The sequence below is a fragment of the Fusarium flagelliforme genome, assembly GCF_020744385.1.
Source record: "Fusarium flagelliforme strain FIESC 12 MPI-CAGE-AA-0113 chromosome Unknown B0J16scaffold_2, whole genome shotgun sequence".
NCBI classification, from domain to species: domain Eukaryota; kingdom Fungi; phylum Ascomycota; class Sordariomycetes; order Hypocreales; family Nectriaceae; genus Fusarium; species Fusarium flagelliforme.
Genome location: NW_025763504.1, coordinates 655157 through 669090, shown reverse-complemented (window position 1 = coordinate 669090; position 13934 = coordinate 655157). Strand labels below are relative to the sequence as shown.

Genomic DNA, 13934 nt, shown 5'->3' with positions numbered 1-13934 from the left:
AACCGTGAATTGGGGTCCCTTGGAACGGCTGAAGTAGGCAGGAACGCCCCCGAAAAAGGAGCTGGTGGCGACTTGCCTCAATTGTACTTTACTTTTTTTCACCTTTCGTCTTAAGTTTTATTCCATCATCTGGTCTTTAAGATTTTTCTTTGACTTCCTTTAGTCAAATTTTATTGTTGCCTGCTTCATTCATTGTCTGTTTGTTGTTGCCCGCAGTGACTTCGTTTGTTTCTATTCACGGTCACCCATTGTCACTGCATTTACACCTGTGCAGATAAGCAGGGGTTCAAGTGCCGCCCTTCACCTGTCATCAGGCTCCCATCCTTAGATCTTTCTTTATTGCGAAACCAAATCGCAAAAGACATCCCTCTCATTTCCCCATCATCGTGCAGCTGCACATCCCAAGAAATCCTTCGTCGCATCACAGTCGATCGCATACCCTTGTATAGACTGACATCATGGCCCGCGGTCGCCCTTCGACCCGAGGGACTCCCATTGCCTCATCGGCAGCAGATGGTGAGCTTGCCAATGAAAGTAGATTTCACATCGCTAACAACCATAGTCTCTCGAGAGCCATCAACTGCATCCGGTCGGATGACCCGTGCTGCTTTGAGAAGTCAGGCTACTTCAACTGCCACAACTCCCGCCCCAGAGGCAGAAGTTCAGACGGTTACACGACCAAGAGGCCGTCCTAGGAAAAGCATTGTTGAGGCCGATGCATCTATTGCTGTGCAGTCACCCACCCCCGATGTTGTCCCCGCTAGACGTCGTGGACGTCCAAGCAAGGCCGCTGTTGCTGAAAGCGAGTCTGTATCATCAGTACCCACCCCAAAGGATCTCGAGTCCGAGAGTGATTATTCAACTCCAGCCTCAAGCAAAGTCCCCACCCCGGCAGCCGTTGATTATGTCAAAGTCGAAGTTGTAATTCCTTCTGCTTCACACACCATTGACCGTGAGCGAGGTTTGCGCAACAGTGCCTACTCGATGAAGCCAAGGGGCAAAGGCAAATCAAGAATCATTGAAGATTCCGAGGATGAGGATGATGATCTTCTGGACTTTTCCCGGGATGCTCAAGTAGCCCGCCGTCTTCAGAAAGATTTAAACCAGGAGCCAGCTCTTCTTTCGCCGACCCTTCCCTTGCGCAGAAGCGGTAGACCTTCTTTGTCAAATGCTCCCACCCCGCAAACCTCGGTCAAGCGACAGCGGTCTTTAACCGAAACAAGCTCCAAACGAGGAAACCCGTCAAAGAAGCAGAGAGTCATACCCGACTCTGATGATCAAGACATTGACATGGATGCTGAGATTGCTGCGGCACTAGACGAGGACGAACTGTCTTCTCTGAGCTCACACGGTGATGAGTTTCCATCAGAGGAGGAAGTCAGTGAGGAGGAAGATGACGAGTACTCCAGCGACGAAGACGTTCCATTGCGATCCAGAAAGGCCAAGGGGAAACAGCCTGTGCGTCCCATCGCTCCTGTCGCAACATCGCGCGGAAGGGCTACTGCTGCCGCAGCCCAGCAATCCACCACTGCACCTGCGCTGGACGACGGCCCTTCAGGCGATGAACTTGATGCCATTGAGAACGCCTTGGGACTCGCCCAATCATCTGACGACAACAACTACGATTCCCTCATTGACTCTGCCCTGGACACCGGTACTAGCGATACTGATGGAGATGGCAACAGGCCTGTTGCTCCTATCGCCCAGAGACGAGGTTTCACCGCGGGTCGTCGAACCAAGCGCCACATTAGGGAGCGCGAGCGTTTGGTCAAGAACCATCCTGAAATTGAAACAATGTGGGATACCCTGAGAAACATGCCTGTCATCAAGGCCACAAAAGCCCCCCAGCCTCAAAATATCTCACGCCAACTGAAGCCCTTTCAGCTTGAAGGTCTAGCTTGGATGCTGGAAATGGAAAAGGGAGAGTGGAGGGGCGGACTGCTAGGTGATGAAATGGGTCTGGGCAAGACTATTCAGGCAGTATCTCTGATAATGTCGGATTACCCTGCAAAGCAACCATCCCTTGTCCTCGTACCTCCCGTTGCCTTGATGCAATGGCAGTCGGAAATCAAGTCCTATACCGATGGCACCCTGAAGACTTTCGTTTACCATGGTACAAACCAGAAGACCAAAGGGATCACTCTCGCCCAGCTCAAGAAGTACGATGTAATCATGATGTCGTACAACAGTCTTGAGTCGATCTACCGCAAGCAGGAGAAGGGGTTCAAACGAAAGGATGGTATTTACAAGGAGAAGAGTGTCATTCACGCCCTCAACTTCCATCGAATCATTCTGGACGAAGCGCATTGCATCAAAACGCGAACCACCATGACTGCCAAGGCATGCTTTGCCCTCAAAACCAACTACCGATGGTGCTTGACTGGCACACCTCTCCAGAACCGAATTGGCGAGTTTTTCTCCTTGATCCGCTTCTTGAACATTACTCCCTTTGCATCTTACCTGTGCAAGCAGTGTCCTTGCTCGATGCTTGAGTGGTCCATGGATGAACACAGCCGCTGCTCTGGTTGTCAGCATGCAGGAATGCAGCATGTTTCCGTCTTCAACCAAGAGCTTCTGAATCCCATTCAAAAGTATGGTAACAGGGGACCAGGATCCGAGGCTTTCAAGAACCTTCGACTGATGACTGATCGCATCATGCTCCGTCGGTTGAAGAAGGACCATACCAACTCTATGGAGCTTCCTGTCAAGGAAATCTACGTCGACCGTCAGTTCTTCGGAGAGGTCGAGAACGACTTTGCCAACAGCATCATGACCAACGGTCAGCGTAAATTCGATACATATGTTGCACAGGGTGTTCTCCTCAACAACTATGCCAACATTTTCGGTCTCATCATGCAGATGCGACAAGTTGCCGACCATCCCGATCTGCTCTTGAAGAAGAACGCAGAGGGAGGACAGAACGTCCTTGTATGCTGTATTTGCGACGAGCCAGCTGAAGATACCGTGCGTAGTAGGTGTAAGCACGACTTCTGCCGAGCTTGTGTCGGTAGCTACGTCCGCTCGACTGATGAGCCTGACTGCCCTCGTTGTCACATTCCTCTTTCGATTGATCTCGAACAGCCAGAGATTGAACAGGACGAGAATCTTGTCAAGAAGAATTCTATCATCAACCGAATCAAGATGGAGAACTGGACCTCATCTTCCAAAATCGAACTTCTTGTCCACGAGCTGCACAAGCTTCGTTCCGACAATGCCTCGCACAAGTCGATCATCTTCTCTCAGTTCACCACCATGCTGCAACTCATTGAGTGGCGTCTCCGTCGAGCTGGTATCACTACAGTGATGCTTGATGGTAGCATGACTCCTGCTCAGCGACAAGCTTCTATTGAGCATTTCATGAACAACGTGGATGTTGAATGTTTCCTCGTTTCGCTCAAGGCTGGTGGTGTAGCCCTGAACCTCACCGAAGCCTCGCGCGTTTTCATCGTTGACCCGTAAGTTTACCGATCCCTCCCATTGATCTTTACTAACAGCTATAGATGGTGGAACCCAGCTGCGGAATGGCAATCTGCTGATCGATGCCATCGTATCGGACAGACTCGACCCTGCACAATCACCCGTCTTTGCATCGAAGATTCGGTCGAAAGTCGAATGGTGTTGATTCAGGAAAAGAAGACCAACATGATCCACTCCACTGTCAACGCCGACGATAAGGCTATGGAATCGCTCACCCCAGAGGACATGCAGTTCCTTTTCCGCGGTTCTTAGAACTGATATTCTATCTGTACATTTTGGTACCAAGATGTTTGCAACGACATCGATTGTTTTGTCCTGATTAGTCCCACCCACACATGGGCAGAGGTGCTGTACATTATGTGGCCCCTTAGCCACTGGGAACGGATACGGAGCAAGGAGTTAGGCGCTAGCACAACAGGCTGCGTTATGATACATGGTTGATTTTGGTGTTCTCAGGAATGTATGTATATGTGCAATTGAGCAATGAATAAATAATACCCTGAGAAAATGCATTTGTCGTGAGCCATTGTTGAAGAACGAGTTTCAATTCACAAGCACACATAAGGCGATTACCAATAACAACTTCCAAGACGGACTTTATTAAGATCAAGTTATCTAACGAGTCTATCTATTTCTTTTCTGTCTTTTCTATTTCTCATCTCAACAGTTCTGCTGTATCGTTATCCATTCTACTGGATTTCAAATCGTATGGACAAAAAGATTCTCCAAAGAGAAAACGAAAGAAACATTCTAGCTAGCCAACTGGTCTAGCATGATCTGACCTAGATCACAGGCCGAGAAGGGCCTTGGCACCGGGCTCGCTGCAGACGTAGATAACGTCGTGAGCGTTGGAGAAGCCATTGAACTGAGTGGCAGAGCACTTGGTGTAAGCGCCCATATCCTCAAAGTAAAGCCAGTCACCAACATCGAGAATGGGGTCGAAGCGAGTGCTGTCGGTGATGCGATCGATGCCGTCACAGGTAGGACCCCAGATGGAGTACTCGAAGCCTTCACCTACAGGAGTAGGCTCAGCTACAGCAGTGTCGAAAAGGGTCTTGCCGGAAGCGCGGAGGACCTTTGCGGTGGGCTGCTGGTGATCGAACATGATGTTGGAAAAGTTTCCGTAAACACCATCGTTGACGTACAGCATGTATCCCTTGCCATCGAGAGTGGGGTCCTCAACGGTGCGGCGAGCGATGATGTTGCAGGCAATGGTGAAAGCGGTGGCAACATAGTAACGACCGGGCTCGGCGATAATTTCGACACCGCTGTGAGGCGGGAAGAATTCGTCGAGAGCGCCACGGAGGACAGTAGCCATAGCCTCGAAAGTATCGCCGCAGAAGCCACCACCAACGTCAAGGGTGCGCATGGCAAAACCAAAGTCGCGGGCCTGCTGGAAAACGGTGTGGGCGTCGCGAACGGCCTTGAAGAAGGCGAGAGGGTCGGAGGCACCGGAGCCAACGTGGAAGCTGACGCCGACAACATTGAGACCAAGGTCCTTGGCCAGAGCAAGAAGAGCCTCGGTGGTGTCCATGGCAGCACCAAACTTCATGCTGAAGCGGCAAAGAGACTCGCTGTCGTCGGTCATGATGCGGAGGAAGAGCTCGGCTCCTGGGTAGAGCTTGGCGATCTTGTAGAGCTCATCGGCATTGTCAAAAGTCATCTGCTTGACGCCCACAGACTTGACGTATCGGACGTACGAGTTGGTCTTGCAGGGTTGGGCGTAGATGATGCGGTCGGGGCTGAGGCCTGAAGACAGAACCTGCTCGATCTCGGTCTTGGAGGCGCAATCGAAGCCGGTGCCGAGCTCAGACAGAAGCTTGATGATCTGAGGATCGGGGTTGCACTTGACGGCTGGTGTATGTGTTAGTGTTTGTGAAACAGGGTGTTACACAGAAACGTGGTTGCTTACCATAGAAAGGCCGGACCCGAGGGAGATTCTTCTTCCAGCGGAGATGCTGGCGGTAGACCTCGCCGAGGTCGGCAACGAAGAAGGTATCTTCATCACCAGGCTCGCACATCTCATGGTCAATGGCCTCCACGCGCTGGTGGAGAGCCTGACCGATGAGTTGCTTGGGGGTAATCAAGTCATGTTGCACAAGAGATTCCTGAAGCAGGGGTTTCTTTAATGCGATATGAGGATGATTGACATTGTGGTTGTAAGTGTCGAGGACAGCCGTTGCCATAACCATATCCCAAACGTTTCTGGGGTTTGTTGAGGGAATTGACGAGGGATTGAGTCCGGGGACGTTCAGTTGAGTTGATGTCGTAAAAGACAAGAGAAAGTGATTAACCGAAGATTCGGAAGTGGTGTTAAGGTGGTCGGGAACGGTAGCAAACGTTTCCCTCGGTGATTTGGCGAGGCCTCCTCGACTCTTCCTCGGCGAGAGGAAGAACCTTCAAGTACCTCCTATGCGGCAGCTGACGGGTGTCGAAGAACGACGGGGGAGTATAGTCGGGTCTTGGATGTTGCAAGACGGAGAGATCGAGGAGCTTATCGTCGAGCAGCAATAGCGACGGGAGGGGGGATCGCGTTGATGATGTGGGAAGGCTTGCAGAGGCTGAAATCTTTGTCGCTGACGAAGCTCACGGCCAGAGGAGCCGTGTTGAAGATGGTGCCTTTTTGAGACCAAAGGCGGGTCGAGTTTGGTTGGAGGTAGAGCTACTGAGAACAGTTGCTCAAATGGTTTGTATGGTATCAACGGGTTGATACCAACGGTGTCGATAAAGATATAGAGTTAACGTTGACAAAGATACTTGACAGAAAAGTCGGGGGAGCAAGGGAAGAAAGAGGAAAAAGACGGGGGAGACGAAAGTCCTTTTTATATGGTCTTGACCCAAGACAGAAAAGATGGAGGTTGTTTTTCCAAGCCCAGTCCAGTCACAGTCTGTGCTGATTCTATTTCCAGTGGTTGGTTCGGCAGGGGGCAAGAAATGTGGAGGTTCTTCTGCAAAAGAATGCGCAGACCAAGTCCAAATCCAAGTCTAGGTCTAGGTCGTTCGGTTCTGTTGTACCCAAGAGGTGAGAGAAATTTTTGCCCTCCACTGTGACGTTTACAAGAGGGGCTTTGCTTACAGGGGTATTAAATGGCTTAGACGGGACAGGAGACGTGCCTGATTATCAGTACTCTACTTCTATCTCTATACAATTATAGTGAGTCCCAGTGTATAATATTTTGAAAGTACTTTGTACCGTAAACAATAACATGTGGCATGAGGTGACCTCGTAAAAAACACCACCAATCCGATCCCTTCCTCTAAATTGGCGGTGATGAACCGTACAACATCTCGATTCTAGCTGTCCAAAACCCCGCGCTAAACCAATCCCAACCGCACCTCAACCCCAAGAAGAACGGCACAGTATCCCATTGGGTAAGTCATATGTGGCGCGCACTTTTCCAGTGTCTCGGGAACTCAAAAAGAAGGAAAAAAGAGACCAGACCCCGGCACCGGCTTTTGCAATTCCATGCAGAGAGGAAAAAGCAGACCGACAGAGTCACCGACGGTTAATGGAAGCGTCATATCACTTGTCAGAATATCATATTCAAGTTATTTAGCAAAAGCTAAGACCAGGCGACCCGATAATTCCCTCAGTTGACAAAAAGAGACGTCCACTAGGGAATAAGCTCAAGCCTTACGCGGTCAGGCACCATCAGATACCCCCCTGGTTATTATCATGGATAGCCCAAGGACTTGTACATCGTCATGTTCCCCAGTAAATAAACCAGCATTCTGTAACGTTTAATGCCTCTTTGTCGTAACTATTCGACGAATCGGCTCAAGTCCGTCGTATACCTGGTAATCAACACGGACAAATATGCCGATAGATAGTTTATTAATGGTTTTTTATTTTCAACACTCACTGTCTATTAAGAATACTACTCCATCGTATTTTATACATGTACTCTGCTCTTTAGTCCAGTAAATCCATCGCTCAAGGACTCCGGCTCTGAGAGAGCGAGCTACCATCTCTCCATTCCAGTCCATCCGACTCTCTTCGTCTACATCTACTCCATCAATGCCAATCATAAAACCATCGTGCTTGGTGCTTTCGCTCCGCAGCCTCGAGGTCCTATAGCAAATCCAGAGCAAAAAGTAGCTTCCAAAAGTCAAGATAAACAAACGAAAAGGGAAGAGGCTGTATCTGTTCTTGCGTTGCTCTGTGATCTTTATGCCATCGAATAGGCAAAAAGATGTATCGTATCTGAACGCGTAATGAGGTCAAAATCCTCGTATTTCAGAGGATGTAAGTTTCCGCTGCGGAGGCAACGTGAGGAGAGTCATTTATGCTTTGTTCATCTGTGTAATCTACACTTCATCGTACTCGTACATGTTCTCATACAGCTGGAGCTGCTCTATCCAACCTTTTAGCACGCTGCCGCTTCCAACTCTAGTGCTGTCGTTAAATCATAAACCCTTACTCGCCGCCCTTGATGTTCATCTCGCGGAGCTTCCACTCGCTGTCAACCCATGACTGCTTCTCTCCGAGGAAAGCAACGCGGCCCTCACCCTTGGTCAGTCCATCGACAAGGTAGCGCTGAGCCACCTCTTGAACCTGATCCTTGGTAACATCCAGAAGCTGCTCACGCTTCTTTTGCTTCATCTCTTCGGTAATACCTGAGAGGAAACGACCCATGCCCTCTTGGTTCACAGACTTGGGCGCATCAACTCCTTGGAAGACAGAGATCTTGGCCTCCTCCAAATCACGGTCCGACCACTTCTTGTCGACGGCCCACTGACCAGCATTGCGCATGATGCTAAGGGTGTTCTGAGGGTTGGGGTCGCGGTAAGAGTAGAAGCCGAAAAGACCATCCAGAGCTCGAGAGTAAGCACCGCCACCGTATGCGCCGCCCTTTTCACGGATCTCGTGATGAAGGTGCTTGTGTGTCAGAAGCTGTGACAGAATCTGAAGAGGCGCACCCTCTGCTGATGTGTATGAGGTGGTAGGCACTGCCAATCCACCGTAGTAAACTTGGTAAGGCAGAGGGTAAAAGGCCTTGCTATCCTTGGGAAGCTGTCGAGGTGAGGGGTTCTTCAAGTTCAAGGGATCGCGAGACAGGTTGCTCACAAAGCTTTGAAGAGAAGCACCGTTTGCCGCAACACTCTCAGAACCACAAGTGATGGCGGTGCGAAGGTTACCACCAGCAAGGGCAAGGTTCTGGATCTGCTTCAACTTGGAGATTACATCCTCAAGCTTGTCGGTCTCAGGGCGGCTGGCCAGAGAAGTAATCAGCTGCACTTGAGAAAGACCGGAGACCTGCTGTCGCAACCAAGCAGATCGAGTGAGGCCAGACTCTGCGCTTCCCATAGCAAATCGGTGTCCAGTAGAGGCAATATCGTTGACAACACCATCAGCAGAAGCCTGGAGAAGCTGACGAATTCGGAGGGCTGCCTCGGGGCTGTCAAAGTCGGTACCCAGAACAAGCTTCTGAATGATATCAAACATGACAGGGACATTGTGGTCCAATGCCATACCAGTGAAAATGATGCCCTCACTAGCAGCATGGAAATCGGTGGGAGACGGTGTGCAGTGGTATCCAACGGAAACACCACCAGTCTTGAGCTTGATCAAGTCCTCAAGCTGCTCCATGTTCAAATCCTTGGTACCAAGTCGCATGATGCTGTCGGTGAACAAGGGAACCAACTCACGAAGCTCATCTGGCAGGTTCTCTAACGTGTTGATAGCACGGAAGTAGGTCAAGCCGTTTGTGGGAGCCTCGTGCCATTGAATCTTGGTTCCGTTGGCATTCTCATCTCGAACAACGACAGGCTCCTTGCTTCGAGGAATGTCCTTGACATGGACAGTTGGCAAACATCCAAGATCTTCAGTGTTCGTCTTGTTCTGCTCAACCAACAAATCCGCCTCTTGCTTCTCAAAGTGCTTTCGCGCCTTCTCCTCGCTTCCAGCCTCCTTGATCGCCGCCTGAATTCTGCTTGACAATCTTTCCTGTTCCTCCTTGGCCAAATCCTCGCCGTAGGTTGTTGAAGGGGCCATGGTGAAAGTCAAGGTGTTGTCGTTGAGGAGGTACTTGTCAATGAGGCTCTCCAGGTAGTTGCCCTCAGCCATCTTAGCTTGGAAGCCATTGATGGTATCGTTCCAGGCCAGTGAGTCGAAAGGATCCACACCGTTAAACCACTTTGGCTTGAGGCGGTTCAGCATGGAGAAACCGAAGTTGGCAGTCTTGTGCTTGAGTGAGAGCTCCAATTGGTGGAGCGAACCATCAATCTTGGTCTTGTCGAAACCCTTATCACGAGCATCTCGCAGAATCTGCTGGACCTTCTCCTTAAGCTTGGGCACATCCGCCTCCTGGACACCGGTCAAACCAATAGAGAAGATTCCCTTCTTAGCAGAGCTGTCATAACCAGCGTTAGGGCTCCAGTCAGCTCCCATGCCAGCTTCAATAAGACCACGGTATAGAGGAGAACCATAGCCGTCCATCAAAAGGGTAGAGAGAAGGGCCAGAGAGAAAGATTCGAGAACATCGGTTGTGTCACCCATAATCCATGAAACGGAAGTCTTGTACTGGCGATCAGGGTCGACAAGAGGATCCAGAGGACCGTAAAGTGTCACTTCCTTGGGGCCGCTAAGCGTGACGGGCTCATGGATCTGCTTGTCGCCTCGGATCTTCTCGAAAGCCTGAAGTTGAGCATCAACCTGCTTCAAGTGGTCGGTCAAAGGCATGTCACCGTAAGTGAAGACCTTGGCGTTGCTGGGGTGGTAGTGCTCGGCGTGGAATTTTTGCAGTTGCTCATACGTGAGATCGGTAATCTTTTGGGGGTCGCCACCGGAGTTGTTGATGTCGGGGAAGATGTGATCGTGGAATCGAATGTAGTACAAGTATCCAGCATCCGACATTTGACCCTTCATCTCGTTGTATACCACACCCTTGAATACCAACTTCTTGCTCGCCTCATCCTCAGCAAGAGGGTTCTCGGGACCAATTCGCCAACCTTCCTGGGTAAAGTCGGACTTCTTGAGTAGTGGGTGCAACGTCGAATCGAGGTAAACGGACATAAGGTTCTTGAAATCTTGCGCGTTAGTTGTCGCGAAAGGATAGAAGGTATGATCCGAGGCTGTGAAGGCGTTCATGAAGTTCGATAGCGTTCTCGGCAGCATCTTAAAGAAGGGGTCGCGAATGGGATATCTGCACCGGTCAGTTTCCAGTGTTTACGTGTTTATACGACAAGGCGCTCGTACTTTTCGCTACCGCACAGAGTCGTGTGCTCGAGAATATGAGGAATACCGGTATCATCCGGAGGATTCGTCTTGAAGCCGATCGAGAAGACATTGTTGCTATCGTCGCGAGCAATATGGAGATAATCGGCGCCCGTCTTGTCGTGTTGAAGGTGTAGAGCCGTCAACTCAAGCTCTGGAACGTGCTTGGATCGAACAAGGGTGAAACCATGAAGCTTCTCTCCAGGTTTTGGGAACTGTGACAGCTCCGTCACGGCCTTGCGAGCGCCGGCGGCGGCGTTGCGAAGCATTGCAACGTATAAGAATTAAGAAAGGAAACAATAATAATAATACAATAAACTCTGAAGAAATAGTGTACAGATTCGTGGAGTTTGAAACTTTATATAAAGGAGATGAGTAATGTCGTCAAAGAAGCGACGGAGATTTTGCTGCACGTAATGACCCGAGAAAAGTGGAAGGGTCTGCTTTGTAACCCCAGCGCTATCTTCAAGGAAGGCCCGGTCCAGCCCACGTCAGTTGCCAAGGCCCATGCCGTAATTGTGGGTGCTCCAGTGGCACCGTCAGTGAAAGACCACTGTGAGATAGTGAAGGCCCCTAAAATTACAATAGTCACAGTTGATGCACTAGCAAATGTGATGGACAAAGACACCAAATTCAGTTAGCGCGTTATCATCTTCAACCAAGCACCAAGTGGCCCATGGCAAAACCTATCCATGCTCCAAGCCTCAATGAGCCCTCCATCCTGTCACATCTTAGCGAACAGCATTCTTCGATGACCAACAAGCCCTGGCTTCTACGCTGTGCGCCTTTAGATCTACCATAGGTCGCACCGTCGTCGTTGCTCAGCATTGATACACATTGCTATTCCACTGTACCCAAAGCCAATCGAGGTACGAAGATATTGCCTCCTCAACCGCTCAACGTGCCTGCGCTGCAAGTGTATTGCATGGTGGACAATTCTTGCGTGAGCCCAACTAACAGCATCCGCTCGTACCGCAGCCGATATCGAACATTTCTTTGCTTTACTGTTAGACCATTATTACGATTTCGACCCCTCCCGAACCCGGTGACAGTGCCTCCACCTGCGAATAACGACATTCATCCCGCTTCGATGCCCCCGGCTCATCCTTACCTCGTGACCCCCGCCTGAACGATTGTCGTCCGTTGCCTTGGCCTCACATTGCTCAGTTGGCGATGCCTACGGGCCAGTTGGACGAGCATCTCACTAACGGGCACCACGGTCACGCTCATTCACCCGCATCAGCCAAAAAACCTAAAGGAAAGAAAAACATGCCTAATGACGAGGCTTCGCGCCTGCTCCATGCGCGTATATCGCAGCTGGAGCAGGATGCTGCGGGGGAGAAGGATCAAGAGTTGGAGATTGGTGCGTCTGACCTTGTTGTCTACCAGCGGCGACCCCCAGGCGACAGGAACGATAATGCTGATACGTGGACGCTACAGAACGTGAAGTGAAGAAGGCGAACCGAGATCTTCTTCAACAAGTCTCTAAGATGGACAACATGCAAAAGATCGATCACCTTACCCAAAAGTCTAGCCAGCTCCTGGCCGACATGCGACGCCTGGAACGTGAGAATCTCAAGAATAAGCGACGTGGAGATAATTTACAGAAGGAGCGAGATGCAAGTCGAAACGAACTTAGCAAGACTGTTGGCTTGAAGGAGAAGCTGGAGAAACTTTGTCGAGAACTGCAACGAGATAACAATAAGATGAAGGTTTGTTGGAACTCTATTCGCAAGGTACACTGGCTAACTTGGCCAGAACGAGAACAAGGAACTTCAGACAACCCAAAAGCGTAATAATACTCACTGGGACGAGAAGTATGCTACTCTACTATCGAAATTGGAAGGGTATCAGGAAGAAAAGGATACACCAAAGAAACAAGTGGTGGATATGGAGGTCGACGAACTGTATGCATCATCGTCTACTATAAGTCTGCATACTAACTTTAACAGTTTCCGAGTCCGCTTCAAGTCTTTCATCGAGCAATATGAGTTACGGGAGTTACATTTCCACTCGCTAATGCGAACCAAAGAATTGGAAGTCCAGTACCATATGGCGCGATACGAACGAGAAAAGAAGAACGCCGAAGCAGAGTCGACTAAAGCTCGACATCTCCAGGCGCAAGTTCAAGCTTTCACCAAGACAGAAACTGAACTTCGGAATCAGCTCAATGTCTATGTTGATAAGTTCAAGCAGGTGAGTGGACATGATCAAGACAGTTCGGTCTGTTGACTAATGGCACAGCAGGTAGAGGATACCCTAAACAACAGCAACGATCTGTTTCTATCGTTTCGTAAGGAGATGGAGGACATGTCTAAGAAAGGCAAGCGATTAGAGAAGGAGAACGAAGCCTTGAAGCGCCAAAAGGAGGCGACAGCCGCCAACATCATCCGTATGGCCGAAGAACGGCAGGACTGGAAGAAGAAGACGGAAACCGCTGAGCAAAAGACCGAGAAACTTAGGAGCATCATCCAACAGATGCAACAACAGGGCCGCAAGGTGCCATCCGGCATGGCCAATACTGTTGAGAGCGGTTACTCGGATAGTCATGGAGGACACGAGGGCGACGAAAGCGATTACTCCGACGATGGCGAAGAAGAACTTAGTGAGTTCGACGACGATACAGAGGAGGAAACCCAAGGCAACGAGCAAGGAACGCCAGTAGCATACGGACCAGAGCGTCCTCCTCAGCCGGTGACCTCGGCCACAACAAACGGGCACTAGGAGGCCACTCAGAAGGAAACTCAAGCTGTAGCCACAACTCAGCCAGCGGATGACACAAAAGCTGACGATCTGACCTTGATGGCCGACTACATAAGGGGCATGTCAGTTACGCAGCTCGATCGGCTCCGTGAAGCTATGGTTGCGTATTTCGAAGCACAAAAGATCGAGTAGTTGGCTATTCGGTTGGGTTTCTTGTTAGAGATGCTTTTGTTTCGTTTTGCTGTTGCATGTAAGAAGTATTGTCGTAGCTTGGCATTATTCAACTTGGACGTCCTCGCTCTACTTGAAGCCATGTGCAATGTGAGACATTTGTGAAGGCAGTGAATCACTATATTAAACTAGAGACACAATTGTCAATGACACACAATTGTCAATTGTATAGCAATCAGTATCACTTTGTGATTTATTGTGCTACCTATAATTTGAGTTGTGGTGTTGCATCCTATCGGGATATCGGGAAATATCCCCCGGCGTGCGTTAGGCCAGATCGCATCCCACTTTGATAAGCCGCGTAACG

General features: G+C 50.0%; 4 protein-coding genes across 4 annotated transcripts; 2 read left to right on the top strand and 2 right to left on the bottom strand.

Annotated features, from left to right (window-relative positions):
- The first annotated feature begins 49 nt into the window (after positions 1-49).
- Positions 50-3978, top strand: B0J16DRAFT_51644 (RING-11 protein). Its single transcript, XM_046133973.1, has 3 exons — positions 50-516; positions 563-3455; positions 3501-3978. The coding sequence occupies exons 1-3, from the start codon at positions 459-461 to the stop codon at positions 3727-3729; spliced, it is 3180 nt and encodes a 1059-aa protein (XP_045985844.1). The 5' UTR covers positions 50-458; the 3' UTR covers positions 3730-3978.
- Positions 3979-4264: 286 nt separating this feature from the next.
- On the bottom strand, positions 4265-5669 carry B0J16DRAFT_315641 (pyridoxal-dependent decarboxylase; the record flags this gene model as incomplete). Its single annotated transcript, XM_046125259.1, has 2 exons — positions 4265-5331; positions 5390-5669. 2 exons carry the CDS (start codon positions 5667-5669, stop codon positions 4265-4267), a joined length of 1347 nt encoding a protein of 448 aa, XP_045985843.1.
- Positions 5670-7871: 2202 nt separating this feature from the next.
- On the bottom strand, positions 7872-11124 carry B0J16DRAFT_51651 (mitochondrial presequence protease). The gene is made up of 2 exons (XM_046133974.1): positions 10676-11124; positions 7872-10622 (listed from the first exon to the last, which is right to left on the bottom strand). The coding sequence occupies exons 1-2, from the start codon at positions 10960-10962 to the stop codon at positions 7895-7897; spliced, it is 3015 nt and encodes a 1004-aa protein (XP_045985842.1). The 5' UTR covers positions 10963-11124; the 3' UTR covers positions 7872-7894.
- Positions 11125-12128: 1004 nt separating this feature from the next.
- Positions 12129-13460, top strand: B0J16DRAFT_51596 (putative muscle-derived protein). The gene is made up of 4 exons (XM_046133971.1): positions 12129-12405; positions 12452-12600; positions 12646-12889; positions 12941-13460. The coding sequence occupies exons 1-4, from the start codon at positions 12184-12186 to the stop codon at positions 13415-13417; spliced, it is 1092 nt and encodes a 363-aa protein (XP_045985841.1). The 5' UTR covers positions 12129-12183; the 3' UTR covers positions 13418-13460.
- The last annotated feature ends 474 nt before the right edge of the window (positions 13461-13934 follow it).